At 56.8% G+C, this 27,978-nt stretch overlaps 11 protein-coding genes across 11 annotated transcripts; 3 read left to right on the forward strand and 8 right to left on the reverse strand.

Moving 5' to 3' along the window:
• Positions 1 to 29: 29 nt before the first annotated feature.
• Positions 30 to 735, reverse strand: PLICBS_001894 (uncharacterized protein; the record flags this gene model as incomplete). Its single annotated transcript, XM_018321500.2, has 3 exons — positions 30 to 517; positions 583 to 640; positions 697 to 735. The coding sequence occupies 3 exons, from the start codon at positions 733 to 735 to the stop codon at positions 30 to 32; spliced, it is 585 nt and encodes a 194-aa protein (XP_018178979.1).
• A 279-nt stretch (positions 736 to 1,014) lies between these two features.
• On the reverse strand, positions 1,015 to 1,523 carry PLICBS_001895 (uncharacterized protein; the record flags this gene model as incomplete). The annotated part of the gene is made up of 2 exons (XM_018321501.2): positions 1,015 to 1,430; positions 1,490 to 1,523. 2 exons carry the CDS (start codon positions 1,521 to 1,523, stop codon positions 1,015 to 1,017), a joined length of 450 nt encoding a protein of 149 aa, XP_018178980.2.
• Positions 1,524 to 2,647: 1,124 nt separating this feature from the next.
• Positions 2,648 to 3,877, reverse strand: PLICBS_001896 (uncharacterized protein; the record flags this gene model as incomplete). Its single annotated transcript, XM_018321502.2, has 1 exon — positions 2,648 to 3,877. The coding sequence occupies one exon, from the start codon at positions 3,875 to 3,877 to the stop codon at positions 2,648 to 2,650; it is 1,230 nt and encodes a 409-aa protein (XP_018178981.2).
• Positions 3,878 to 5,037: 1,160 nt separating this feature from the next.
• On the reverse strand, positions 5,038 to 6,428 carry PLICBS_001897 (uncharacterized protein; the record flags this gene model as incomplete). Its single annotated transcript, XM_018321503.2, has 3 exons — positions 5,038 to 5,764; positions 5,828 to 6,091; positions 6,169 to 6,428. 3 exons carry the CDS (start codon positions 6,426 to 6,428, stop codon positions 5,038 to 5,040), a joined length of 1,251 nt encoding a protein of 416 aa, XP_018178982.2.
• A 4,382-nt stretch (positions 6,429 to 10,810) lies between these two features.
• On the reverse strand, positions 10,811 to 11,827 carry PLICBS_001898 (chitinase 2; the record flags this gene model as incomplete). Its single annotated transcript, XM_018321504.2, has 1 exon — positions 10,811 to 11,827. One exon carries the CDS (start codon positions 11,825 to 11,827, stop codon positions 10,811 to 10,813), a length of 1,017 nt encoding a protein of 338 aa, XP_018178983.2.
• Positions 11,828 to 12,877: 1,050 nt separating this feature from the next.
• PLICBS_001899 (uncharacterized protein) lies at positions 12,878 to 13,915 on the forward strand (the record flags this gene model as incomplete). The annotated part of the gene is made up of 1 exon (XM_018321505.2): positions 12,878 to 13,915. One exon carries the CDS (start codon positions 12,878 to 12,880, stop codon positions 13,913 to 13,915), a length of 1,038 nt encoding a protein of 345 aa, XP_018178984.2.
• Positions 13,916 to 14,126: 211 nt separating this feature from the next.
• Positions 14,127 to 15,775, reverse strand: PLICBS_001900 (uncharacterized protein; the record flags this gene model as incomplete). Its single annotated transcript, XM_018321506.2, has 3 exons — positions 14,127 to 14,901; positions 14,957 to 15,278; positions 15,331 to 15,775. 3 exons carry the CDS (start codon positions 15,773 to 15,775, stop codon positions 14,127 to 14,129), a joined length of 1,542 nt encoding a protein of 513 aa, XP_018178985.2.
• A 2,790-nt stretch (positions 15,776 to 18,565) lies between these two features.
• Positions 18,566 to 19,725, forward strand: PLICBS_001901 (uncharacterized protein; the record flags this gene model as incomplete). Its single annotated transcript, XM_065599924.1, has 3 exons — positions 18,566 to 18,979; positions 19,038 to 19,452; positions 19,520 to 19,725. The coding sequence occupies 3 exons, from the start codon at positions 18,566 to 18,568 to the stop codon at positions 19,723 to 19,725; spliced, it is 1,035 nt and encodes a 344-aa protein (XP_065455996.1).
• A 38-nt stretch (positions 19,726 to 19,763) lies between these two features.
• PLICBS_001902 (uncharacterized protein) lies at positions 19,764 to 21,014 on the reverse strand (the record flags this gene model as incomplete). The annotated part of the gene is made up of 1 exon (XM_018321508.2): positions 19,764 to 21,014. The coding sequence occupies one exon, from the start codon at positions 21,012 to 21,014 to the stop codon at positions 19,764 to 19,766; it is 1,251 nt and encodes a 416-aa protein (XP_018178987.2).
• Positions 21,015 to 21,970: 956 nt separating this feature from the next.
• PLICBS_001903 (uncharacterized protein) lies at positions 21,971 to 23,015 on the forward strand (the record flags this gene model as incomplete). Its single annotated transcript, XM_018321509.1, has 3 exons — positions 21,971 to 22,139; positions 22,275 to 22,544; positions 22,690 to 23,015. 3 exons carry the CDS (start codon positions 21,971 to 21,973, stop codon positions 23,013 to 23,015), a joined length of 765 nt encoding a protein of 254 aa, XP_018178988.1.
• Positions 23,016 to 23,318: 303 nt separating this feature from the next.
• On the reverse strand, positions 23,319 to 27,778 carry PLICBS_001904 (uncharacterized protein; the record flags this gene model as incomplete). The annotated part of the gene is made up of 3 exons (XM_065599925.1): positions 23,319 to 25,913; positions 25,965 to 26,059; positions 26,110 to 27,778. 3 exons carry the CDS (start codon positions 27,776 to 27,778, stop codon positions 23,319 to 23,321), a joined length of 4,359 nt encoding a protein of 1,452 aa, XP_065455997.1.
• Positions 27,779 to 27,978: the final 200 nt, after the last annotated feature.

The following is a 27,978-nucleotide window of genomic DNA, read 5'->3' on the forward strand; positions in this document are numbered from 1 at the left end:
CTTTGCCAATGGATCATGTAAAAGGCCATTCACGTGCAGGCAATGACTATCTCGCCTTCCCCTTGTGGGCTCTCGAAGCCGCTGTAGTACATGTCAAAGGTCGCCTCGTCCACATCGAAAGCCGAGTCCCCATCGCGCCTCTCATCTGTTTCGTGCATCGCATCCCGCCTCGCTCTTCTCTCAGTAATGCGCCTCCAAAGCAGCTCCCGGTCCGCCTGTAGAAAGATCAACACCCAGCGTCCTCCGTTCTCTTCGATCAGCGATTTGAACTCGTCGCGGTATTCCTTGTTCCAGAAGGCCAAATCAAGAACAACGTCGCGGTCCTTGGCGCCAAGGATGGCGCGAAGCTCGTCCTTGAGTTTGTCTTGTGCTTCGTCCTGGTACTCGCTGTACTTGGAAGGGTCGTAATCGATCCCATAGAGCCCATGCGTGGCGTGGATTATGGCGTCGACGGACAGCCGCGTGAAAGCGGGCAGACGAGATACAATGGCCTTGGCGAGTGTCGACTTGCCGGAGCCTGCAACAAATTGTTAGGTGCGGACGCGTTGCACAGGTGACTCGCATGCTTGCCCGATATGCCACATGTCATGACCACCACAGGATGGGGGCTCTCGGGCGTGCGCTGCAAGCCCGGCAGGATCTGGACATGCATGTTAGCCCTGGCCGGAAAGGCAAATCCTGGCACTTATTACTTACGGCATCGAGCGCCGTTTGAATGCTGGTATGGACTGCCATCTTGACGATTAACGCATCGACGATGTTGGTTGCTTGGTGGAGAAAGCCCTGGAGCGCTGTTCAGGTGTTCACAGGCGTTCCGGAAAACCACTACACAATGGCACAGCGCTTGAACTCAACTGTCACACGCTGTGAGTCATCCCTCCAATCCGGTTACGATTTACGAACACACGCTCTGGCGACGCCAAAACAATGCAAAGGCCAATGATCGTTTTATTGAGAGCAGCGGAAATCTAAGAGTCATACCGCTTAACCTGGCCTTTTCTAAAGGTCCATGTCCTAATGGAACTTGCGAAGGCGCGCAACGGGCTTGCGTGCAGGCTTGAAACGGGCCTTGACCTGGGCACCTGCCGGCGCAGCGGCCCCAGGAGCAGGGCACAACGCCAGTTCGTACTTGGTGGAAAGTTCTCCATACTGCTTATCCAGGTTCTTCTGTTCTTCGTTGAAGGACCCGTACAGTTTGTCGAGGGATCCGTCCAGCGCCTCGCCGTTTTTCTCCACCTCGTCCGAGAGGCCCTTCTGCTCCTGGCTGAAGGACCCAAACAGCTGCTCGTCCAGCTTCGCGAGCTGGCCATCCATGCCCTGGAGCTCTTTCGCCTTTTCCGCAGAGACGGGGCTTCCGGCCAAGTCGACAACTTGCTCGGGGGCGCCGCTCTCAGCAGGGGCCTGGGGCGCAGCCAAGGCGGAGACGGCGACTGTTGATGTCAGTGCCTGTAGGCGGCAGGACGCACTTGGCTAGGACGGTTGGACTTACAAGCCAGAAGAGTGAGGGCACTGATGCGGACCATTGTGGCTGATTGAAACGTGAGGCGGCTTTACCTGAAGCTGCGGATTGTTGCGATTATGGAATATTCGTGCGGTACCGGACCGAACGTGATAGTTAATTAGATACGAAGATGATTGGAGTGGTACTGTTGAGTGGTGTGTTGTCAAAGAACGGCGATCCAACGCATTTTTATACCGATGAGATGGCCTCGACTCAGCGAGGAGAATATAAGAAAAACATGGTCCTTACTGGCTTGACGCATGTTTCGTTTCCTAACCTCGACGATGAAGAAGGTTTCGCCAGGTTCGGCTTGGCGTGCTTCAGATCGAACGCTATCTTGGAGTAACTCAAGCATCTAGCAAGTGCATGTAATAACGCAGGCGGCGCGGAGGCAGCGAGGCGCTTTCTCGTAGCAGATTGATCAATGAACTATAACATATCCCGTGGGGGGTTACGTATGATCTCGCTGATAGAGAGGATCCGGGCAGTGGCCTTGGGCTCTGAGTAGTTGAGTGACGCCCCGGAACCTGACTCGCTCTTGACGCCGCTCGCGACGTCGGGCGACTCAAGCCGCAAAAGTCATGGTAGCAGTCAAACACCGCTCAATCAAGCATTCCTGTGTCTCTCCGTCTAGGATCCTACGTCATGCCTGCTTGCCGCCCAAGAGCAGATTGACTCGGGGTCAAACACTGGGCGAGTCTGAAGCTGGAACCAAGGTTCGAGGACGTGCCACCCGACAGTTCGACTTTTCGAGCATAAGTTCAAGCCGTGGGAGATTAATTACCCTTTCGCTACGACTCCTGCGCAGATGTATTGCATCTACATGGGTGCACGGCGCAACGGCCTCATCGTCACGTCTTGTCATTCGGCGTTAGGGGGACAGCTGAGTGGAGGTAGACATGTCCTCGGTACGTTCCGAAAGAGTCCTCAAAACTTGAAACAGAAACGACCGCAGCTGTTAATGCAAGAAGAAACACGACCTCAAACAAATGGCGTATGTCATCAAACTTCGGCCGTAACTTTAATATTGGCGTGTCTAACATCGCGGAGGCACAAGGGCGGTGCGTATTTCTCACATTAGCATTCTAGTAAAACCCGCTCATGATCTGGCCACGATAGCGATACAAGGCACCCGCTTGACTAATCTCAGCGCTTGGACAGCCATTCCTCCACGTCGCTTTTAAAGTCAGGTCGGTATAGCCAGCCCAAATCAAACGCTTCCTGTCGAACCTCAGCACCCTGGCCCATCAATGCATCATCTGCAGGCATTCTCCTCTGGTCAATCAGCTTGTTCAACTCCACAATCCGGTTCACTCGCTCCTGGCGATAATTTTGCCAAAAGCTCAGAGCCTCCGCCATGTCCACTCCTTTGCGGCCGAGCAGCAGCGCAAGCATGTAGACGTCCTCGAACGCCTGGTTGATGCCTTGGCCTGCAGAAGGTGGGATGGCGTGCGCAGCGTCTCCGACGATGATGACTTTGCGCGTCTCGGACGCCCAACGCTCCAGTTTTGGTACCACGAAGAAAGGCCACTTGTTGACTTTGGTTTCGTCAATCTTTGAGACGGCCTTCTTCACAAAGTCAGGAAACGCGTCGTTGCCTTGCTGCAAGAAGGCGACGGCCGACTCTTTATCGTTGACAAAGTCTCGATCCCACCCCGGTCGATCTTGGATACCCGTGACACGCATCTGCTTGCCGATGAGCACCTCGGAGCCGTCATCCTCTTGGGGCGCGATGACGAACGCGCCCTTTTCCCGCGACATGATGGTGACGGGGAGATGATAGCCGGGTGGTAGCTCGAGCTGCGCAGTCGGCACGGCAGCAGTGATGCCAGCCATGCCTATAAATGTGGTTTGGAGGCCCGGATATAAGTGTCCGCGGACAGTTGAGTGTATCCCGTCCGCGCCGACTAGCAGGGGCGCCTCTAATGTCGTCCCGTCGGTGAACGCAAACTTGACTCCTTGCGGCGTATCGCTGACGACATGAGAGAACTTCTTGCCGTACTCCACGCGCACGCCCCGTTGAGCAAGAGCGGCGACGAGCAGGTCGATAAGAACATAGCGGTAGATGCGAAGGCCCCGATAGCCGTATTTGGCAGTGCCGCCGAACTCGTAGGTGTCGACGAGGTTGCCTTGCAGGTCGCGATATTCGAGGAGGTCAAAGTTGTAACCCTTGGTCTTGATGAGGTCGTACAGCCCAAGGTCGTCGAGGATCCTGAGAGCATTTGGCGACAACATGACCGCGCCGCCAATGTTCAGCGGGGCAGAGCGCGATTCGTAGACGGTGGCGGGGACATTTTGTTGGTGCAGTGCGAGTGCGAGCGTGAGCCCGGCGAGCCCAGCGCCGATGATGGCGACTGTTTCGTCGGCGGAACTCATTGTGCGAGTGAGATATTATCTTGCGCGAGTTGCAGGAATGAGGAATGATAGAGCTGGTAGGCGTGGTGAATATGTCGCTTTGGTGGTGGCTGAGTGTCGAAGATCTGACCAGCCTAAGCCCAAGTCTGGGCATGCCGCCATCTTAAGTACTTGTCAGTCTCTGCCTGGACGGCGATTGCACTGGCGGCGACGCATGGTGAAGGTTGAGCAGAGTAAGATAACTCCGACTCCTACGACCGAGAATTGCGAAGCAATCTTGGGCCAATTCTCGCAAGTCGTACAGGAACTTGAAGACGAGTACGTCACCGCAGGCGTAGACTTACACGGCTCCTGACGCGAAGCGCGAGGCGCGAGTCTTTGCGATTCTGTTACGCTGACAGAGCATCGATGGCTTAAAAATATCGTCGGCCAGTACGTCCAATCACGACTCACAACAGCTCGGTCAATTCTCAATGCCAGGCGTGCCAGCTGTAAGAGTTGGAAAGGCCGCCTGGCCGTCAGCACTACCACGCATGGAGACAAGTTGCGACGGCAAGCTGGCGCTGCCACTAAATTGGCCTCAACTCCGCTCTGTCGTTTCGTAGTCCAACTCTACCCCCGCGAGCGCTGGCCAGCCGCCTGCGATTCTGTCGTTCTGTGACTGCTTGCTACACCAACCCGTCAAATACCCTCATCTGTCGACTCACCACCCGGCTGGATGGCATGAGTCGATCAAACCGCGAGTGCAAGTCAACTTCGCGCCTAAACAAAATACTGCCCACCCTTGAGCATGTCTTCAGCAAACTTGAAGCCGGCAGAAACAGCATCTGGTATGCTGACACCCGACATGCAGCTTTTCGCCAACATGAAGAGTGGGCGCGGACATTGCGCAGGAAGCCACTTGCGCCTGACGCTGAAGTACATCACAGCACTGCAAACCAACGTACATAACGTTACTCTTAAGTGCCTTATGTGTAGCATCTATTTTAGTCTGCACTGTCAAGCCAGGAGACCAGCTGCCCTCGGTTTTCGACTTGGGTTTGTCCCGAGCCGCCTCACCCGCCATATACAAAGGAACTCATCAAGCCTTGAAACACCCGGCGCCGACGCTAAGAAGTTAAGAACCATGCCAATGGACCATGAACCAGGAACTCCGTCATATTCTCTCATCCCACAGCGCCCTATCCATCTCTCGCAAATGGAAGTGCTGTCCCGCTCTCGCAATCAAATGAGCTGGGACTCCTTGCCACCGTCTGGACTTGGGCCGTCGACTTCCGGCTATGCCCATCGCTCTTGTCTCGGGTTGAAGGTCTGATTAGACGCAGCACCCAGCTCTTCAACCTGCGGAAGATGTCTTTGCACGCAGGCCACGAGACGACGGTGTATATGAGCCAATTCCAGAATCCCTGCAGAGGTAGTACCAAACCGCTCATGTATGCCAGGGGGGCGATGGTCGTGCCGCCGTGGACCAGGGCGTATACTCGGTTGGCCGACGAGGGCGTCCATATCAATAGTATGCCCGTGAAATATAGCAGGCTGGTCTTCGTATACGACCATGCCGCACTTTTAAACTCGTAGCTGTGTCGTCTGGCGCGAGTTGAGCCGTCAAGTTGCGGCGGTGGCGGTGGCGAGGCGGTGGGATCCGTGGTCGAGTCCTCGGCGCGACCACACGGACCGAGCACTTCCTCAACAGCGTCCTCGACGGCAACAGGTGGCATTGGTCGAGAGGGCATGCTACCAATTGTGAGGCGCCGGCCCAGACTGACTTCTGTGTGTCTCGAGGATGTCTCCTTCTCAGAATCTGGCGACAACAAGCTTATGTCTGAGCTCCTCCGCAGCTCCTTCCTGGTCATGTAGATGGTGCGACCGGCTCTGACGTAGATGAACATGGTCAAGAGGATTACGAGCCTGGGAGGCACAAGTGTCAGTGTCGACCGAGCGGACTCGAACGCGGCAAAGGGGGAAACCAACCAGGCCGGACCGTAGAAAACTGCTATCCTCAAGGCTTCCCAGTCCTCTTCAATCCAGCACCAGAGAACGGCGTCGCCATAAACACGCACTCCGTTGCGCTTGATGAAGACGAGGACAAAGGCGGGTATGAATGGAATGCCGTAGCAAGCGAGGAGGTACGTCAGCTCCATCCGACGTAGGCGTTTCGAGTCGTATTTTCTATACAGCGTAAGGTAGACGTTTATTGCCATCGCCAATATCCAGCCGGCGTCGGCTGCCATGAACCTGGGTTAATGTCAGAGTCTATTCCAATAAACGAACGCGACGACTTGACACTGAGCGACTGGTCGAAGGCTGCGTACCACTGGATGAGAAGGGCTTGGAGCTGACAGCCAAACGAGTTAGGGTGATCCAGGAACGAGCGTGACATTAATGTGCCGACGCAGCTCATGAGGTTCCCAAAGGACGCGTAGAACACCAGCCGGTTGATCGGCTTCTCCTGGAATGCCCTGAAGCAGGTAAAGGTGACGATGGTGAAGAGGCATCCGAGGATGGACACGACGGAGCATGTCCGCTCCATGATGCTGATGGCCTGGAGCTGGCCCTCGGTTAATTTGGCCATCGCTGCGTGACGAGGTCGCCCGGGGGCGATGTGCTGAAGATTTGAAGTGCTCCCGGGACCATGGCGCGCTGGCCGCTGGCCGCTGACCGCTCTCGACGACGATGATGACGATGCCGCCGCGACCGTGTGCTAACTGTCGGCAGGACGGTTGTCGGATTCGCAGTCTGGAGCCTTTACATTATCGCGGGATCGACTAGAGACGGGCGCAAAGAGATGCCGTGGCGCGCTCGCCTGGCTCGGAGCTGCATGGCGGTCTGTGCTCGGTTGAGTTTGGCGTGGAGAGGTCCGTCGAGCGTTCCCGCAGAGGCCGCGAAGGTTGAGGCTCGACAGGAATGCGGCCGCCGGTTCAGCTCAGCCCAGCCGTCAGCGTCCGCGACTGCGCACGGCACTGCCGGTGGTGGCGTCGCGCAAATCCCACCACTTACCGTTGAGCGACTTCCGAGCTCCTCGGCAGGCGTTGGACATGGCGTTTTCTGGGCCGCCATGATTGGGCGCTCGCCTCTGACGTCCTTTTCTCTGGACGTGGCGCGCTTTGCGAAGTTGCAATCGTGGCTGTTGGTCCGACGCCGCTGAGACCCAAAACTCTGGAGGCGCCTCGGTCCCCAAGCGCCGGAGATCGGTTCCGGCTGAGCCATCAGACCCTGCCCCTCGGGCTCCCCATCGCGCCGAGACGGTTCAAGTGTGGTCTCGTGCTGCACAGTGCACACCAGCTCAGTCACCACCAAAACTTGGCGGGTTGCTGGACTGTGCCCTGAAGCAACATTGAAAGCTTCGTTTCGGCACAGGCCAAAGTGGCGGTTCCGCCCCTTCCCTACGAAGTACTCTGTAGCGGGGTAGCCGCCCGTCTGGTCTTCATGTTCCCAAACACCGATACCGCTCGGTCGGCCGGAGCTCTTATAGCTACTGCTACACCGCTCCGGCTCGGAGGAACGGGTTGCTACTTACTTGCGGCTCACCTCCTTACTCGGATAGCTGCGTAACACATCTGAGCAATAGCACACCCTGTTTGAGTTATTATATCAGGAAAGTTCTGCTTGCGAATGAGATGAAAGAATGTTACAGCGAGGTTCAGCGACCCAGCAGCGCCCCTGTCGTCACGTCGCGTCTCGCCTGGGCGTGGCCCATAGGGGTCCACTGGCGGCCTTGTTATAAACCCACTGTCTGACGGGTGATGTTGGGACCCTCGCTGAAAGGACAGCTGCAATGTCGCACTCGACGCGGCCGAAGTATAAAAGGCCACGGCAACAACATTCTTCACGGCTTCGACTCAACTGCACTCATTATTAAGAAAGCGAGCCTTTTCTTTCCACGATATATATATCCTCACGAGTCGGCAGAGATGCTCTTCCATTATGTGGCACTTGCGGCGGTTTCCAGCGCCACGGCCCTCCCGCCACACTTTACAGGCGATTCTTCTGCTGTCGCTCCGAATACCACGACCCTCAACAAACGGGACTGTGTTCCGTATAAGAACACCTGTGCCGGCCCCAGCTTCCTTCGCATCGACGAACGGCATGCGCACCTCACAATCAGTCGCTGTCGCGAGAGTCATGAGCACTCTCCGCTCATCTCCAGCAGCGTTGACCTGAACGACTGCCTTGCGGCAGCGTCAGGACATCTGGTGCCGGGAAGAGGGTACTGCTCTTCGTTTCAAGGTTCCCGACCTGGCTTCCACATCCACAAGGCTAATTCTTGTCTTTAGATTCCTTGCCGACTGTCGCGACCTCAGATACTCGCATACGATATTTTATGCGAATTGTCGATATGCGTATGAAGATAATGCTTTGACTGAACGAGCAGTTCGAATCGATCTCAGTAAGTCATAGAAGCACCTTGAACGCCTTTCTGCGGCCTTGAAAGCATACTAATTATCTTGTCAAAGATTCCATTATTTGCAGTCGAGGCGGTGTACTTGAATGCTACTAACCCATCCTGTTTATGAATAGTGGTCTCTCTTGATATGTATAAAGTCACTGTCCAGACAGAAACGTCGTTTAGTATCTTGATCCTTCACTTACGCGGTTCTACTAAGAAAGGTTCTGGTACCGACAGACCATGCAACTCCCGTTCAATTGGGTTGGGACTTTCTATCTATGTAGGATACGCCATGCGTCGATATCGTCACCTTCGATCTCGCCGTTTTGAGCCAGTCATGGTCCCGATTAAGGTTGCAATCCATCTGCCTAATCATTGCATTATGCTTGCTGAGAGGTTGCCTCGGCGGTGTTCAGCTTAGCTTGATGGACGGAGCTTTCCACTATTGCCAGTAGCATGTACGCCAACGAGCATACTCCCACTCCCCTGCCTCAGTATCATAGCGTATAGAGACATGATGAGCTTAAAAGCGCCGATAGTTGATGCTTGATAAGGCCTCAGTTATATGCGACCAGGCGCCCGTACACGATACACGGCTTTGCATTAGAAGACGTTGTCAGCAGGAAGCAAAGAATCTTGGCGCTTCGATCGAGAACATACGTGCCGATGGGTAATCGGTTAGATATACACTAGAAGCTTCAGCCAAGCTGCTCAGCCATAGGAGAGGAGCTGTCTTATGTTGCAGACCAAAGCAGCCGTGCTTTGGCAACTCTCTGAGCAGAGTATTGGACTCCTCGAAGCAGTTAGTAAGGTATATTAAGGCCGACAGTTATCCCGTATGCTCTCAAAGCCGTTTCTCTTCAACTTACACTGACCTGTGAGGAGCGAAACCTCACAAAGATGCGTTTCCAAAGATGCGTTTCCAGGCACTTATGGCCATTCCCGCGGCCACGGTCTCCTCGCGACATTTTGCCTCCGCGGTCGCGTCAACACCACCACTTTATACAGACGGGCCTGAGGTCTATACAGAGAGACTTGCAGTAGCCGGAGCTTCATCAGCGTGGACGAACAGCATGCGTACTTTACGGCCATTGGTTGCCGCGACACCAACTCCAACGTCATGGACGCGCGCATTGATCTGAATGGCTGCATCGCTACCGGATCCGACAATTTGGTCCCCGGGCAAGGGTACAAATTCCGTCTCGAATTCATTTCTACCTCTCTAATTCGTCAGGTTTCTTGGCAAGTGTCGTGATCTGGAAGTCAGCGAAACTACGCTCTGCGCCGCGGGTCTGTACGCCTCCCGGCGCGGACCCAAGCGCGAACTCCAAGTGCGAATAGACTTGAGTAAGACTTTAAATTTGCTAATTGTGGCCGCATGCTAATGGTACGCCTAAGACTCCATCCTTTGCAATCGAGAAGGAGCGCTCGAATGCTAGAGGGAATACCGACTAGACGTCAACGCAGTATATCCAACTCGCTCAGTTTTTCTGTTTTAGTATTTCCGCAAAAATAATTACTGTTGAATTGCTGCACTAAAACATTTTCCGCATCTATTTGATCACACAGTTGTCCAGTGAAACGGCGGCTGTGCGACTATTGTATTGCGTGGTAATGATGTCGTCATCATCCACCCGGCCTCATGCCTCCCTCTACTTATCACATGGCCAACCACTCCATTAAACGATTCAATCGACAAATTGTCTGTGCTCTCACCTCAGTATTCTCAATCCTCCCATCATGTCGGTAGTACAGGTCCATGGCAGTTGCGTTTGTGGCGCCGTGCGGTACCGTATCTCGGTGGAATCACCAGATGACGGGCGAACGACACTTTGTCATTGCTCTAGCTGTCGCAAGGCATTCGGGACAAACTTTGGACTCACCACAAAAGTTCGAGTCCTCTACCTCTCTCCAGTTTAGAGCACACGGCTGACTTGCGCAGGTTCCACTCAGCTGTTTCCAGTACGTCCAAGGGACTGCTCACAAGTTCACGCAAGACAACGGTGTGACACGAGAATTCTGCAATACGTGCGGCGTCTTTATATGCGAATATGGGGTAATGACAGATCTGCTTCAAATACTAGTTCTTGGCTGAATTGTCACAGGAGCAAGCCGCTGACAAGTTCCGATACGTCATGTGGGGGACCATGAGCGAACCCGACACCTTTCCGCCAAAGGGCGAGTTCTTTTGTAAGAACCGAGCGAACTGGATGCCAGAGATTTCCGGTATGATCTCGGTGCTTGAGCAGTCAGCATTGTTTTCTGACAGAACTCGAGGTGTTTTTCACAAAGCTGAGATCCACGACTGAGGGATTGTGCATTCCGGCGCATTTCTGTTATCTCTAGTTGCGGTTGCCACGTTGAGCACGATTGGCATGCACATGCTACACAGAGAGCTCTTCTTCTTCTTCACATTTGTTGCAAGCCTTGTCTCTGCTCAACATTGAAGTACGTTGCACTGGCACTTACAGCTCCAATATCGTCTTATAGGTTCCCGGAGTTCCCATATAGTAAAACCGTACGACAACACCAGATTGGAGTCCCACCGCCGGCTCATATTATTGAACCTAGCATGGACTGCCCTTTGTCAAGATACTCTTGACCTCCTGGGCATAAGTGCATCCGTTATTAACGTTAGTGTCGCTGAATCCAGCAGACCACATCATAATGCCTCCGAAATGCGCATCCGACTTGTAGTCGTTGACAATCTCAGCCAACTGCTGCGGAGTCGCGTAGTAGGTAGCGCCGGCTGGCGTTCCATTTGCCGCATTCGGGGAAGCAGGAACGCCAATGACGATCTTGGCGTTCTTCGATGGTGTGTCGGCAATGAACGCTGTCCAATTGTTATAGTTGAAGGGCGCGTTGCCATTGATGGGAAGAGCGCATGGGACCGTGTAATTGTTGTTGTTATAGAACTGCACAAAAAGGTGGGAAAACTCCGAGGTGCTGATGATCTCGCCCATGTTTGGCTCTGGGATGGGGCACTGCGGCGCACCGGTGATCATGTAGGAGGAGCCGGACGGGAAGTTGGACCTGAGCTTTGCGATAAGGTACTGGTAGTACTGGTTCCCTTGCGCGACTTCAATATCGAAGTCCCAGCCGTTTACCACGTTCTTTCCGAAGGGTCGTTGCACAGTAGTGTTTCCAGAATCGCCGTACGAGTCCCAAAGGTACTGGCCGATGGATTCAGCTTGCGCTTGCGACTGCAGCGAGTAAGAGCTCGTTGCACCACCCAGCGAAAGAACAATCTTGACGCCAGCGGCCTGGCAAGTAGCTATGGCCGCGGTGAGGGCGTCGCAGTTCTGACCTTCTCCCGAAGTGCTGATGTAGCAAGACTGGCCGATCGTTCCAGACGGGATATTGTTGCCGTTGCCGTATTGATAGAGGAAAGCCAAAACCAGCACATCAATGCCCGAGTCTGGCTGGCAATAGGAAGCAAGGTCGTTATTTTCAACGGTTCCACCGCCATTCTGGCCCCAGTACACGACGTTCTGAGCACCAGAGGCTTGACGTTCTCTGAGGGTCGGCACGGCTGCTGCATAACCTGCCAGGGAGGCAACACCAAGTACGGATGTAAAATGCATGGCGAAGGAGCGTCTTGGAGAAATGGAGTATATACAATGAACAAATGAAGCAAGAAACTATATACAGTTACTGTGATAGATTCAGACTCAAGAATTGCACTCAATACACGCTTTATATACTCTAAACAGATCCTCACTGAGGCATCGTAGGACTGTTCTGAGACGTTCCCTCCTTACAATCGAGGTCTGCGACCACAGAAGAGACGTTACAGAGGGATGTCGCGTCAACTGATAAGTTCACATAGGCCTGCTGGTATGCTACCAGAATCCGTTTGCAGATCCCCCGGATCAAGTGATATCTGCTGGGGCCAGGAAACTGGTGCCGAAATCCCGAACGTGATTGCGAGAGTGGTAGTGTATACCCATAGAGGGTGTTTGACACGCGGCGGTAATTGGAGGCGGTCACTCGGGTAGCTCGAGTTCCTGCATTAGCAAGCCCCGCCGGCGTTGCATCTGTCACCTGCCGATGCCCCCTGGGGCAGGTCATTTCAATGTAGCGCTGGCTGGGTGGGCATTTATCTGGAGGTCACCGGTCCTGGCCGTCACAAGTACTTGTAACCATCCATGGCTTCATGACCCCCACGACCGACGGACTGGGACTCTGGGGTGACTGACGATCTCTGGAGAAGGCGATTGCAGTAGCCCGCTGACCCGTGTCGGGATGTCGCTCTGGGCTTGCCACAGTTGAGCTTCGTCCACCACCAAGATGAAGCGACATGAAAGAAATCGGATTATCTCCATACAACTGCTCAATTTGTCTGCATTAAGTCCAGCAGCCAATAAGCGCCTTTCAGATGTCGCAGTTGGAAAGGGCGTCGCGTTGACATGCAATGCCGATTGCGACAGCTCCGAGTGGAGACGGAGGCTCGAACCTCGGCGCGGTTCTCCGCAGGTCAATGACGTTGCTTTGCAGAACATTCCGTCCAGAGCATCTTGAATAAGAAACCGTACTACTTGCTATCCCTGCGTTGCGCCTCTTCAATGCATTTTCCTCGTGTCCCTGCCACTGCGCGTCAGCTGTCCACGACCGCCGCCAGAAGCCTAAACACCATGGCAACACAGAAAGCCGTGGTAATTCAGGGCCCTGGGGTGGCCAAGCTCGTCACCGACCGGCCAATCCCCCGCCTCCGAGACGACTACATCCTGGTCAAGACCGCCGCTGTGGCCCTGAACCCAACAGACTGGAAGCACATTCACTCGCGCGTCAAGGAGGCTGGCCCGCTCGTTGGATGCGACTATGCTGGTGTCGTTGAGAAAGTGGGCTCAAAGGTGACGAAGTCCTTCAAGCCTGGAGACAGAATCTGTGGCGCTGCCCATGGGTCGAATGCTGTCGAGCCGGAGGATGGAACTTTCGCAGAGCACATTGTTGTCAAGGGCGACATGCAGATTGAGATTCCGAGCAATTTGAGCGTCGAGGAAGCGGCGACGCTGGGGGTGGGCATCACGACAGTTGGCCAGGGACTGTATCAAACGCTCGGGATGAAGTTGCCCAATGAGCCGTTGAAAGAGCCCGCCCCAGTCCTCATCTACGGAGGCAGCACTGCTACCGGTACCCTGGGAATCCAGTACGCGAAGTTGTCCGGTTATACAGTCTTGACCACCTGCTCCCCTCGCAACGCCGAGCTTGTCAAGGCCGCAGGGGCAGATTTCGTGTTCGACTACAACGACCCCGACGTCGGCCAGAAGATCAGAGAGCACACAAACGACAGCTTGCACTATGCTTGGGACACCATTTCGCTGCCTGTATCGGCCAAGATTTGCGCCGAGGCACTTTCGTCAACTCCCGGTGGCAAATACGCTTCCTTGAGCTCCGTCGACTTTCCCCGCAAGGACTGCTCCAGCGGTTTCACGCTTGCTTACACGGCCCTAGGGGAGGCTTTCACCTTTGGAGATATCAAAATACCCGCGAAGCCTCAAGACTACGAGTTTGCCAAGATGTTTTGGGAGCTCTCGAGAGAGCTGTTGGCGGAGGGTAAAATCAAGGCCCATCCGAGGCGCGTCCGGCAAGGGCTCGAAGGAGTGCTAGAAGGACTACAGGAGCTGAAGGATAACAAGGTCAGTGGCGAGAAGCTGGTATACACGCTGTAGTAAAACTGCTTGATTGCTCTGCAATAAGGCATATGCTGAAAAGAATGTTTTCCACCACTTGCAACATGAATCACTGCGATTGCACAACCCCGCCTTCCATCCAGCGACTCCTACATTCAACCCAACAACCAATCAGTAATCGATGTGTCTGCCGCTTGAATGTTGTCCCGAAGCGATTCCACTGGTGCGCGCATGACTGAACTGACACCAATCACCTTCCGAATGCCTTGAGCTCAAAGGGCCTCATGGCGGCATAGGACAGAGCAGAGAATGCAAATCCCAGCTCAAATCCCAAGTCGCCGCCATGAGCTCCCTTTGCAGCAGGACCGACCCACCACGTTTGGCTCATCCCGATGATCATGCCGGCGATTCCCAAGAGGAACGCCACGAGTGCGCTGATGCCCAGGGGGAGCTTGTCTCGCTGGTCCCAGTACTCCGGGTTGTACCCCGAGAAGCCTCTCTTGAACACGAAGTGGTCGGTCAGCGCAACACCCTCATAGATGGCCAGCCAGTATCCGATGAAGTGCATGAAATTCTCCAGGACGGCCTCGAAGTTGGTGTATCCGGGGATGGCGATGCCGACGTAGACGGCAGAAGCAACAATGGTCCAGATGAACCTTGGCACTTTCGTCGTCCACCGACCCATGACCATGAGAGTCAACGCCACGGAGTAGATGTTGGGGCAGTTGTTTGCGACAATGGACAAGGCTAGGACCACGAGACAGAACTGTCCGAAACGACCGACGTGAGGGAACAGAACCGCGGCGAGAAGCCCACCGACGCCCGACTCCTCGTACCCCTGTTGATACGAATTGACACCCCCGTTGATGGTCGTCGCGGTGGCGATGGCAGCACCCAGGAGTTCCGTGAACAGCAGTGTCGGGAAGATGCCCAGCCAGGTGGCCAAAAACACCTTACGTCGGGGTCGGTTGCTCGGCTGGTACACGGTATAGTCTGCCGCGAGTGAGGTATACCCAGTACCAAAGCTGGCAAGACTTGTTCAGTATCGACGTCATCATATTCCGACAAAGGGGCACTTACCCAAACACGGTAGAGCCATAAGAAAGCACCTTTCCAATCTCTGCCGTTCCAGAGCCCATGGGAACGTTTCTGAAGTCGCCTGTGTGGGCAAAGACCCCGAGGAGAACAAGAAAGATGATGAAGGTCGGGATCCAGCTCCAGTACTCATAGAGATGGACGACTTTGTACCCGAAGAAGACCACAACGAGAGTGCAGAAGGCGATGATCAGAATCCCCGCCCAACCGGGAACAGTGTTGCGGCTGGCGGCGTTGATGAGCTGCGCACCCACAATGATGTTTGCGGCCGACCAACCTATGCCGGCGAGCAAATTGAAGAGCGCAACTTGAATCGACTTAGCAAGAGTTCAGGGACAACGTAGAAGACGCAGACTCACTCAACTTTACCCCCCACCATCCGAACCAAAATCTCGAGAGCACCATCTGGCGAAGTCCAAAGGCAGGGCCAAATGTCGAGAAAAGGCAGACGGTCAGGGTGCCGAGAGCATTGAAAAAGATGATGACGAGAGCCGAGTCGACGAATCCGAGACCAAACAGCGGCGTCCCAAGAACACCTATGGTCAAGGATGGAACAACCAGGTTGGCCGCGAGCCACATGGAGCCGATGTTGAGGTACGAGTTGTCATTTCGCTCCTCCTCGGGCACGCGCTCGATGCCTCGCTTCTCGACATGCCATCGCGACGCGAGCCGCTGGAGCTTCGCATACGGGCCCGAGGCGCTGGATTCCTCGCTTATCGTGGCGGCCGTGTCGGTCTGGGGTTTGAACAGAGTGTTTTCTTCCGCGCCTGCGCGCTTCTCAACGTCTGGAGCAATACTATGCATGGTGGTTGAAGGGGTACCAGGAGTCACGGCTAACGGTCATTGCTGAGGGACAAACCAGAGTGTCGGGAGTTGGACGTGAAGGCTTTCAATCCGCTACACTATCCGAGGCGAGACACTTTGAAGGCTCGCCTTGCTCCATCTTATATGTGTGCCAAACTCCCGCCGCGAAGGTGCTGTGCTGAGCCAGTTTGCCCCACGGGCACCTCCGTCTCCCCCAGCTTCTGGACCCCATGGGGGAGGACCCATCCAGATCGCAATGGGTCTGGGGAAAGATGGGATGGGGCCTTCCGGCATCGTGGTCAGCCCGCCCGCCCCGCATGGAGTGCCAAGTATCACCCTCCGCCTGGGACTCCCATGTGGCGATAATTTCTCGGCGCATATTACGCGCATGATGCACGCTGGGGTAGTCGGGTTGAGAAGAGCTCCTGGAAGCTCGAGGGCTGTTGTTTGGGCGACGCATCACCAAGCTCCTTGCTCGCCCAGCAAAGCGCCAGCGGGCGGAGGCCGACGCTGCGGGGCGGAGACCGCCGACAGGGCCCACTCCGTGTCGCTCCTCGTACGGACAGTCTACCCCGGTGCCGTTTCCATAAAGGAGAAAGAGCCCTGGTTTTATTCCTTCTTTTTATTTTGCGATTTGTTTTCGCTTTGGATGGGCTTCGGTTGGCTCGCCATGTGCTTGCTTGGGACCGGGTCGCACCCGGGCCTTCCTAAACCCATACATCCGGTCGTGATAAAGTAGGAAGCTCAACTCAGGCTGGTCAACGTGCTTTTGGGTCACCAGGCTTGACTCCCTCGCCATGCTTGCCTACAAGGCGATAGATACATTGTACTTCTTTCAACTTTCGGCCCAGATGCTCCCATGGTCGCAGAGGCTGGGTCATTGATACGCAGGTGCACAATGCCGAATCGAGTCAAGGGCATGCCCCTTGCCACGTACAGAGCCTCACCCGAGATCAGCTTCGGAGCCCTCCGCCACGGCCAGTGAATGCCAGGTTTGATGCCAAGTTGCCAACACCATCAAGCATTTAATCTCCTAGTGCCTACCAAACCCCCGTGGAAGCCGCGGCACTAGCGTCCCGTGGCTGGGCGGTGGGCGTCTCCAACAACGAATCCGGGGCCGCTCAATAGCGCGCGAAATGTCATCTCCAACGTGGTCTAAGCCCAAAGACGCGGGCAAAATGGGGTCCCTCCAGCACTAAGACAGGCGCCGGGGCAGGATCGCCAGCGCGTGGACGAAGCTTACGCCGCACCATCGCATCAAACCGGCACAGCACTCCGCTTGCTGGGCTTGGCCAAGACGGGATTGCTCCAGCTCCAGCTCCAGCTCCCTTGCAGCTCTTGGCCAGACGCGGGACAGACCGGACGATCGCGCACGTTTTCCTGCCTCATGGCTATCACATGGCAAGCCGGCAGCTATCTTGGCATGACCAAAGATTATCGTGTCTGGGTTCAATCGGACCGTCGGCAGCGCAGCTGGGACTGCACATGTACTCCTCCGTATATGTCGTGCAGGATGATAGGGCGCAAGCAAAAGCGTGAAACGAACTCTTCGTGGTAGTATTGACCGATCCGCACTGCCAGCGACCAGTCAGGTGGGGTCAATGCATGTCACCAGTTGTTGAGCACCGCCATACCACGGCGGGCTCCGGGCCCGAAGACTCCTCAAGCATCCCACAGTAGGAACATCATCTCAGGCTTCCGTTTAACCAATAGTGCACAGGCGAGCGTTATATGTCACAGGCGTTTGGCGTCATATGGCCGAGGGATGGCTGGCTGCAGGATCACTTCAGCTTGCACTGCGATCGTTCGAGTCTTCATGCCACATCCCTTCCTTTGCCTCTACCGTAAGGCACAATCTTATAGCGTGTTTGTATCACTCGATCTTAAGAAAGTCCTAGCGCAGAAATCCATACAGAAAGCGCCTTCCCGTCACTTTCGTTTTTTCCATCTCCTTCGAAGCGAAAAGTCACAGTCACGAGAGCATAACGGCGGCAGCGGAAGGCTGGGCCTTTTCCCGCCGCCTGCAACTCGCGCCGTCCAGTCGAGATGAACTGCCTTGGCTTCACTCCGATAATTCAGGATGAGGCAAATTCATAAAAAGGGTTCGTCTCCAGCGCATCGTCATCGCCCTGCGCAAATATGAATGCTGCTGCTGGTCGGCAGGCCTCGAATGCGGGCCGCTCTCACATAGACGCTTCAGTTCAACGGTACGTTTTTTCCAGTCACAACACATCAGTGCCCAGGAAGAGGTCCTTGCGGGGACCTAAAATTCGGTATGTCATGCACATGCACACGGCGTGCGCGATGAGTACATACTGCCCTAATCTAATCTATTTGGATCATGCATGGCTAATGTTGCACCTGCAGCCAAACTTGTGAGGCTTAACCAACACCTCAATCGCCAACTTCATTTCCCGACAATTTTGGTCTCTTTAAGCGACAATACAAGACGGCTATGAGACTTAGATCTGGCCGTTCACAATGCTGCCGCGAGATATCAGATCGCTATCAGGTTGACGATGACGTCATGCGTCTCCGCCTCAGACGCGGAACACAGCCCAGAACATTGGAGCAGAGAAACAGAGTGCAGCATTGCAGTAAGGGTCTCTCAACAATATTTGACATTCTACGAGACAGCTTGCAATTACGGGGTCTCCCGTTGCAACCCTAAAGGAGGTTCTTCCCTGCAAAATCGCCCCAGGGAGGCCTCGCAAGAATATCACCTCTACCAGACTGTATCGCGCAAGCGGTCGTCAATTTCCATGTTCAATGTTCGCCTTCGTCACATCAATGACTCTCGACAACACGCAGCCTGCGGGGGAAAACCCGATCAGAGGCTTCACTGTTGACTACCTCGGCGAGCAGCTTGCCAATAATTCCTGCAGCCATCGAGATCTGGGCTTCGCCGGCTCCATCGCCGGCCAGTGGTTCGCAGTGTATGGCGACACGCTGTGGGCTGCTCCGGGTGTGCGCCATCCAGCGGATGACGTGGATGGGTTCCATGGCATGGTGCGGAACTCGGTTTCGAAACTTGGGCCAGACCCCCTGGTGGTTCACGACCTCAACCTGAACGAAAGGCAGCGGCAGAACCAGTTTGCACAGTGGAAAGAAGAATGGGGAGAGACCAATACCACGGGATTCGGCGGCACGTCTATCGTCGAGACGGATCCCCAGGCAGGAGAGGGGGCTGTCTTCTTCCTCGTCGTGAGTCAAAGTTCACGTGCATACTGCCGTGCTGAGGAAACTTGAAGCTAACGCGCAGCTGAAGAACAACAACGAGGACTACACCCACGCAGGAATCGCCAAAGTCAGACTCGAAAACGGGACCCCTGTCGCTGAGCGCCTCGGCAAAGGCTGGTGGGACACTTCAGAGAACGCAAAGTACGGCGACATCGCAGCGTACAGAGACGTCAACAGCGACTACATCTACGCCCTTGGCCACCCGCCGAAGCAGTTTGACGGCAAGTTCATCGAGAGCCAGTACGTCTATCAGGCGCGCGTGAAGGCGAACCAGGCCTTCGATTTGAACGAGTACGAATACTGGTGGGGTCGACAGCAAGGATGGAAACGAGATAGGCTCACGTCGTTTACGCCCGAAACGGCGGTGATGTGGGGTGTTGGACAGGGTCAAATCGTTTACAGCAACTACTTCAAGACATATCTGTATGTCCATGTCAGTAAGTATCGCCCACTACTACAGCCCCACGCGAGAACCACGATCAAACGTGAAGCTGACTGGTATAGCTGGTGCCACGGTGGCCATAAAGACAGCACCCAAGCCTGAGGGTCCATGGTCCGAGGGCAGGGAGCTCTTTACGGCAACCCCCATTGACGGAGGGCTCGTTTATGCCGGCGTGGCGTATCCGTACCTTGATGAGAGTGGGAAGACGTTGACAATCGCCTACACCAACAACAATCACATCCAGGTGATCAAGGCCAAATTTGAATAGATTGCAAATTCCCTTTCCGTGGATTAAAGGTTCTATGTCTATTTAGGCGGCGTCTTGCCACTGCAGGCGTCTCGTACAGTGTAAAAGTTGTGCAGGTAGCTCGCATGTATAGGGCTGCTCTTGACCCTGACCATAGTCTCGTCGGCGTTCCGAAGCGCGCTGACAGCGTAGTTGTGCGAGCCCATGTAGATTCGCGGGACGAGATCGCCGTCATACGCCCCATCGATGAGCATGTACTTGGAGTGAGGACGCAGGTTGCGCCCCTTGAAGGCCACGGCGCACTTGGTCACGCCAATCTTCTTGCCGCCCGTCTTCTTGAGTTCCGCCAACACGTTGGCCTTGCTTTCCGTGTACGCGACGTCGACCCAGCACCCGTCGCGGGCCAGGGCGGCCAGCTTCTTGGCCACGGCGACGCGCGTAAACGCCCACATGACGACCCGCACGTCGGTCTGGTGCTTCTTCTTGTCCGCCCCCACGTACGAGCACTTGACGGAGTCGAGCACGCTGACGATGGTGTCGGTGGACGCCTGGTTCAGGTCGCCGTTGGTCTCCTTGCGGGGGAAAAAATGCGTCTTGAACGTGGAAGAGCTGCTTCCCACTCTATAGTAGTTGTCGTTTCCCTTGCCATCGTGGTTTGCTTTCAAGTCGCCAAAGTATCGGTGATAGTTGGTGAAGGATTCCGTTTCGCTCCAAGTGACTGCATTGTTCCACGCCGTGTCGGCGTCCCAGGTCCCCAGATTCGACGACGACTGGAAGACGACATTCGAGACGTTCTTGCCGTTGTCGAGCTCGATTCGGCTCGCGATGAGAAACTTGTTGTGGTTGTACGCGTACATGTCGTCGTAGATTTTCCGCTTGGCGATGCAGCCCTTCTTGTCCGGGCACAGGACGATGAAGGACTTGGCCGCATCGTTGGTGCCGAGCGCGGGGGCCAGCGTCTTGTATGGATACGCCTTGGAGTTCTTGAGCTTGCTGTTGTCGAGGACGATGCGGACGTTGACGCCTCGCTTGTGGGCCCTTGCCAGGCGCTGGGGGAGGTTGGGCTTGCTGGCGGTGTCGGTTGTGTAGGGGGTGTCGAAGCCGAACCACGACAGCTCTAGGTACTCGCCAGCGGGCACGCGATCAATTACCCTAGCGAGCTGCTGGAAGATGGCGTACTGCTCCGTCTCTGATCCCGCAGGGTTGTTGAACACGGCCTTGCCCAGCACGGGATCCGGCTCGGCGGCGAAAGCCGGCCCAGCCAGACCGCACGCAATTACGGCGACGAGTCCCGCGGCGTGAAGCAACATGATGGGGAAATGATGTGACAAAGACCAAGACCATGACTTTGGCAGTCGAGCGGTCCCGGGCCCTTTTTGTCTGAAAGCTGAATTGTCTGTTCATGTAACGAAGTAAGCTTGGGATATGTTTACCCGAGTCCCGACCCAGGTGCGGCGGCAGGTTGGTGCCCACTCGGGTCCGGCCCGGGGTTTTATTTTTAGAGCCTTGCTTGCCGAGAAGGGGTATGTAATTCGACGACGGCTGGCTTATTGCCAAATTGGAAGCCATGTCACTTTCGGACCCTGGCAGGCTGTTCCCGGCGGCGCAAGTTGAGCCCTTCAGTTTGACAGACATCACGCGACAGGAGTCCAGCTCCAGTCGTTAGTCACCCCGTAGTGCGGAATGTGGTCGAACTACTTTCCTTCTGTCCTTTTTGTTCTCCCGTCTTGCTCTTTACTTCGTTTCATTTTTTATTCTTATTTTTATTTTCTTGTTAGATACTACGGGTTTAATATAGAATGTCTCCTTGTTTCCAAGGTTGGGAAGAGGCAGCGTCACCGGCCAGGGCATGGTGGCTACTTTGGCAAACGAGATCTAGGATCAATTGATGTAGGACTGTAGGACATCGCCTCGGACCGCCATTGTCGGCACGCGTTCCACTCCTCGGGGCGGCACATTCAAGGTACATTCACGGTAGGATGCAATAGGCACGGGCTCGCAAGTCTACATTTTTCACCGCGCCACTCAAGCTGTATATTGACCAATTTGTTTTCAGTCGCCTGCCCGGCAGTTGAGGTACCACAGAGTACAGGCATGCTCAGGGCAGCTCCAGCGCCCCACTCCACCCGCAGAGCCGCACCACTAAATCTTCAACTTCACCTCACCTCAACTCGTCAACCTCACTTCATCTCGCCTCACCTCATTGACATCCTCCGTCTCACCCTCCAACGAGAACGGGGATTCATCGACCACGAAGAAAAGCAAAATGTCCGCCCCGCTCCTCGACCCCTCCATCTTCGCCTACCTCGAGTCGCGCATCGAGGAGGAGACGGCCGTCCGCGACCAGCTCACCCAGCTCGTGCAGCGGCTCGAAAAGGCCGTCGCCGCCGCGCAGGGCCTTCTCTCGCGCGTGCACTCGACGCCGCGCGCCAAGTGTGCGTCTCTTTTACCCTTGTTTCCCTATCTCCTGCCTTGCCTCATTTGCTTCGCCTCAAATGTGAAGCGCCAGGCGTGGAGCGCAAAACGTGAAAGAGTGAAACTCGGCTGACTTCAAGTGCGTGCCCTTCCAGTCCCCGAGCTCGTCGCCCAGGTCGAGCCCGCCGTGAGGGAAGAGGTCGCCATCGTCAAGGAGCTCGAGGCCGTCGCCTCCAAGCACCCCTACTACAAGTACAACTCCAAGTGGTCGCGCGCCGTGCAGGGCGCCATCGGCACGACCGTCTACTGCGCCTGGCTAGGCGGCTTCCCCGACGCCGACGCCGCCGCCGCCGCTCAGCAGCCCAGCGGCGAGCGCGAGCTCGGCCGCCTCCTCACGCTCGAGCAAGTCGGCGCCATCTTCCAGGGTACGACGCTCCACCACCGCTCCCTTCTAACCCCTCTCAGACCCAACACCCCCCCTCCCCCCTTTCAGACTCAAGACGCAAAAAGCAGAAGAAAAGAGAAAAGAACAGAAGAACGGGCAGGCAGGCAGCTGACAGGAAGCGGCAGTCCCCACGAACCTCAAGGACCGCGACGCCTTCCACTTCACCATCGAGGAGTACCTCCTCTCCCTGACCGACTTCACGCAGGACCTCTCGCGCCTCGCCACCAACGCCGTCACGCACGGCGACTTTGCCCTGCCGCTGACCATTGCGGCCTTTGTCAAGGACCTGTTTGCCGGCTTCCAGCTGCTCAACCTCAAGAATGACATTTTGCGGAAGCGCGGCGACGCGGTCAAGTACGACGTCAAGAGAGTCGAGGATGTCGTGTATGATTTGAGCCTGCGGGGGCTCGTGGCGCGACCCGGGGCCGACACGGAGATGAAGACAGAGTAATTTAATAACACTCGCCTGCTGAGGGCAACTCACAGACTCAATGCCACGCGTGCCACGTGATACACTCGACCACCAGCAGACACTACGGGGAATTACACAGACAAATGGATCGTGTTCGGGCACTTGGTATCTGCCGGCCGTGGCCAGGCTGGTATATTTATACAGGCTTTCCATTTCGACCGCCAAATAGGAATGGCCGTCCTCCGGGTAAAGCAATAAGATGGCCTCAACTCCAGGCGTGCCCGCCGTAATAGATGCACCGCCCAAAACATGAGCTGCCACTCCCGCCCGCACAAAAAAACTCTAGTCGTGTCTAAACGTGCACTTGTCGCCTCTCGCGCACTTGCCCTGCTGCCAGAACGTGCACGGCTTGGTCCCGATGAGAGCCTTGTTGGCCGGCTTGTGCGGTGGCAGCGTGCGCTTCTTCTTCCCCCGGCCGTCGTCGTCGCGGTGCTGCTCGCCCGCCCGCCCGGCGTGGTCCTGCCGCTCCCAGTCGCGGTCGTGGTCTCCCGAGGCATGCGACGACGAGGAGTGTTGTCCCTGGGCAAACGACGGGAAGTCATACGCCCTGCCGTCGTGATGCTGGGCTTGCTGTGACGGCTGGCTGTTGATAGCGGCCAGGATCGACTGCAGCTGGTTGTCGGGCAACTGCGGTGCTACCGGAGGCTGCGTCGCGGCCGGCTGCTGCGCGCCACCGTTAATCTGCTGCAGCAGCGCCATGTACGGCGCGTATTGCTGTTGCGCGTAGTAGGCGCTCCAGTCCTGCGAGCCGGCCGTGGCTCGTAGCGCGTTGGCCTCGGCCTCGGCCCGCGCGCGCTCCTCTTCTTGCCGCTTCTGTCTCGCCGCCGCCTCCTTGTTGTGTCCCAGCCACCACTCCCGCACCCGCTCCTCATCGTGCATGAGCCAGTGCGGAGGCGCCACGGCGGGATACGGCTTGCCGCCGAGCAGCTCGACGACGCCCTCCAGCGCCCTGCCCGCCAGCTCCACGTCCGGGGCGTACTGATGTGCCCGCGCGGGATCTGTCCGCACCGGGTCTGGATCGCGCCACAGCCGGTTTTTATCCCACTTGAGCCACTCGAGGACGTTGAGCTCCACGGTCGGGCCATATGCAAATGGGACGTGCACGTTGGTCGCCTTGGAGACTGTCCCGGCGGCGCCCGACGCCGAGGACTTGTGCGCCGTGGACGCGGCGTCCTGGCCCGCGGGCCGGTGAAGGCGTCCGAGGATGGAATCGAGCCTCGTGGACAGGCTGTTCTTGGAGTCCAGGCGCTTCAGGGCAGCTTCGTAAGCCAAGTCCCGGCCCAGCTGCTGCTCCTCCTGCCAGCGTCGGTGAAGCTCGCCAAATTTGGGGTCGTCCGGCAGCCGCCCCACCTTGGGCTCGACGGGGAGAGATTCCTCTGGAGGTGGCGACTTGCTGGACTCGGGAATGTCGGCGGGGTCCGTGTATATTGCCATGAGCTCTCGCTGCTCCCTCTCGGCGATACGCTTCTGCTCCTCAGTGCTGACGCCGACGCTGCCTCCGCGCGTGACGTAACTCTTGTTGCGGACGTCTTCGGGCAAGTGAGAAAAGTCGGTCGGCGACGGCTCTTCCCACGGCTGATATGGGAGGTCGTCGTCCTCGTCGTCGACGTTGACGTTGACGCGGCGCTTGAGGACCATGCCTTCGGATCGATCGTCGGCAGCGTCCCGCAGCTGGTTCACGTCGCGGCCCTCGTCTTCCTCGTCGTCCTTCTCAAACACCTTGATCTGGACCAGCTCGCTCTCCGGCTTCCAGCTCACCCGGAGCTTGCGGCGGGCTTCCTTCCGGAGGCGCTTGGCGCGCTGCTCCGAAGTCTCAGGCGTCGCAGCCCTGTCTTCCTTGACGACCGGCGCCTGCGGCTCCGGCTTCTTGGAGTTGATGGACTCGAGCAGCGACGATATGCTGGAGACGACGGACGAAGTCGGGCCGGCGGCAGCCGGTTTCGGGACAGGCTTCACTTCCTTCTTTGGGACTGCAGGTTTGGTAGCGATGCTCGGGGTTTTCTTCTCGTCCGCCGATGCGCTCGGGCTGTCGGCTGCCGCTGGCGGCTCCGACTTGGCAGGTTTGGCGACGGGTCTTGACTTTCCAGGTAATATCGACGTCTTTGCCGCCGAAGGTGCAGCCTTGTTGGAAAGAATCTTGGACTGGCCCAGCTTCTTGCTCAAGGACGAGCTGCCAGGCTCGACGGCGATTTTCTTGACTGTCCGTGTGTCTTCCTCCTCGTCCCTGCTCCTCTTGGCCGAGTCTGCGGGCTTGATGCCCAGCTTCGCGCGACCGGCCGCCGAGGTGCCCGCGTACCCCGTATCGGACTCGGCGGCTTTGGTAAACTTTCTGATGGCGGCAGAAACCTCGCGCACCAGGTCCTTGACGTCCTTGTCGCCCTTTTCCTCAAACCGCTTCCGCACCGTGTCAAAGTTGGGCGTCTCGGCAATCTTCTTAGTAATTTTGAAGTGCGTAAAGAGCTCCAGAACAATCTTGGGGAGCTTGCCGGAAAAGTCGTTGACCTTGCTGCAAGCAATCAGGGCGTTGACGAGGCTGAGGACCAGCTTCTGATGTCCACCGAGGTTGTCGATAACGGCATCATCGGCGTGGACGAGCGTGGCGTCGAGGGCTTGGTACAACGCCTCCCGCTTCTGGTCTGCCTCGTGCTTAAGGGCCGCCGCCTCGTCATCGGGCACCTTGTCCTTAACTGCCTGGTCGTACGCCTTGAGGGCGCGATTGGCCTCGCCGCGCAGGTTGATCAGGTACTCGCCGGCCTCCTTGACGCGGTTTGCGATGAGAGTACTCGTCCGAGCCACGGAGGGCTCGATCTTGACGATCCCGATGACGTCCCAGGCGGCAGCCGCGGCGATATCCGTCGGGCGTGTCGGGGGTCGGGCCTGAGCGGTCGTCAGGACTGGGCCATGAGCAAAAGGGCCGACAGTACTCACGGGTTTGTTACGTTCCTCCTCTTGCTCCTTCTTTGCCTTCTTCTCTGCCTTATTCCTGGAGGCCTCATCTGCCTTGAGCTGCTCTTTAAACGAGTCTACGACCGTCAGCCTGCGACGATCAAATGTGATTAGGGGGACAACTCACGAGGATACTCGGTGTACTTGGGCTGCCGCTTGCCCAGGGCCTTCATCGCTCGGTCGTAGTCGCCGAGGAGGTCCTTCGCCTCGTCCTTTCTCTCGTCGAGCCCGGCCTTGTCCAGGGACGGCTTGTACTGGCTGGTGAATCGGCCTTGGACCTCACACGGCAGCGCGTAGCCGAGGCCTATCACGGCGGGCTTGCCGCTGCGTGACGGAACGGCAACCATCGGGGAAAGCTTGTCGAAGCTTTTGGGCGCTTTATAAGGGTCAGCACGGATCTGTTCGGGATAGGGTAGACAGTCGGCATTACCGGGCAGCTTGATGGTGCCGGAATTGACGAGATACGGAATGGCCTTGGTTGCGAGAGCTTTGCCGTGGGCTTTACCCCTTTTGGAGGCTTCAGCCAGCAGCTTTGCCTCCTCCGCCGTAGGTACAGGCGCCTTGAGAGCATCAATCTCTTCTACTTTCTTGGCCGTGGACTCGGCGGAAATGTCAATCACAGCAGGGGCCGGAGACTCGGCGGCGGTTTCCGGAGTGCTCTTAGTTGCCCGTTTTCGCTTCTTTGCCGGAGACTCGGCCGGCGCTGGTTGAGGCGTGCCGACGTCAGACTCTGCGCTGGCTCCCGCAGCCAGGCCGGGAACGGGTGGCTGCGATACTTGAGGCTGCGGTTGCTGGACAGGGGTTCCTTGACCAGGCTGCTGGTAAGTCGGCTGTGACGCGGGAAACCCATGCTGCTGGAGGTGGTTTTGCTGCTGCAGCTGCGGCTGGGCACCCGGCTCTTGGAACTGCTGATAGGTCAGATGGCCGTGAACGCCGGCTTGAAAGTGGCCTTGCTGCCCGTTTGGCGTAGGCGTATATGCCTGACTGGGGCCCGAGTACAACTGCGGCTGCGCATGCTGCTGTGGGGGAGATGCTTGAGAAGGGCGGTGATAGACGCTCCCTTGAGCCAGGCCGGGATGGATGTTGTTCGAGTCAAAGTGTTGCTGCGACTGCGGTTGCTGCTGTTGTTGCTGCGGTGGCTGCGGAGGCTGTTGCTGCTGCTGCGGCGGATGTTGATGCTGCTGCTGCTGCTGCTGCTGCTGTTGCTGTACTGGTGTATGGCTTCGCTGACGCGTCGAGGCCGGTCGAGCCATCAGCTGCGGAGGGCTGTAGTGAGCCACCGGGGGGGCAGGAGACCCAAACGCCTGTCCGCCTTGGGCTGGGTAGGAAAAGTCATGCTGGGCAAACGCCTGGGGATGGGTGTGGGAGTGGTTTTGGACCTGCCCCATAGCCACATGCCCGTGAGCAATCTTGCCGGTCTGCTGCTGCTGGCCAAACATGCCCGGATGGAGGTTGCCAAAGGACGGGTCTAGCATGTCCTGGCCCGGCGTCACGAACTGCTGGTGGATCGAGCCGTGCGCATCGTGGAACCCGGGCTGACTTGGCTGCGACGCGGCTAGATGCTGCTGCTCGCCGAGAAAGCCACCCGGCCCTTGTTGCGACGGGTCAAATTGAAAGTCGGCCGTGCCGCCGTCCTGCGCGCCATGGCCGACCTGAGAGAAGCCGGCGCCGCCGGGCTGGGACCATTGGTGCTGGTTCGGGTCATACTGGCCGTTCTGGCCCGGATACACGAAGCCGGTCTGCCATTGATTACTACCGTCGGCGGCGTTCTGGTCCTGGCCGCCCCAGGACTGCATGTTTGACGAGGCTCGCGACGCGGGCGCCTCAGCAAACACGCACGAACAACGCGCGCTGGCACAGCGTCGACGCTGCTGGCCGCGCCCTCAGACTAATTTCTGCGCGTTAGCGACCGTCGCTATCTAGTTGGAGTGCCCGTGATGATGCCACTTCCTGACCTCATAGCGGACGTCACGAGAGTGGCTGGATTGTCTGATGC

The sequence above is a fragment of the Purpureocillium lilacinum genome (genome assembly GCF_023168085.1).
Source record: "Purpureocillium lilacinum CBS 284.36 DNA, scaffold_2, whole genome shotgun sequence".
NCBI lineage: Eukaryota > Fungi > Ascomycota > Sordariomycetes > Hypocreales > Ophiocordycipitaceae > Purpureocillium > Purpureocillium lilacinum.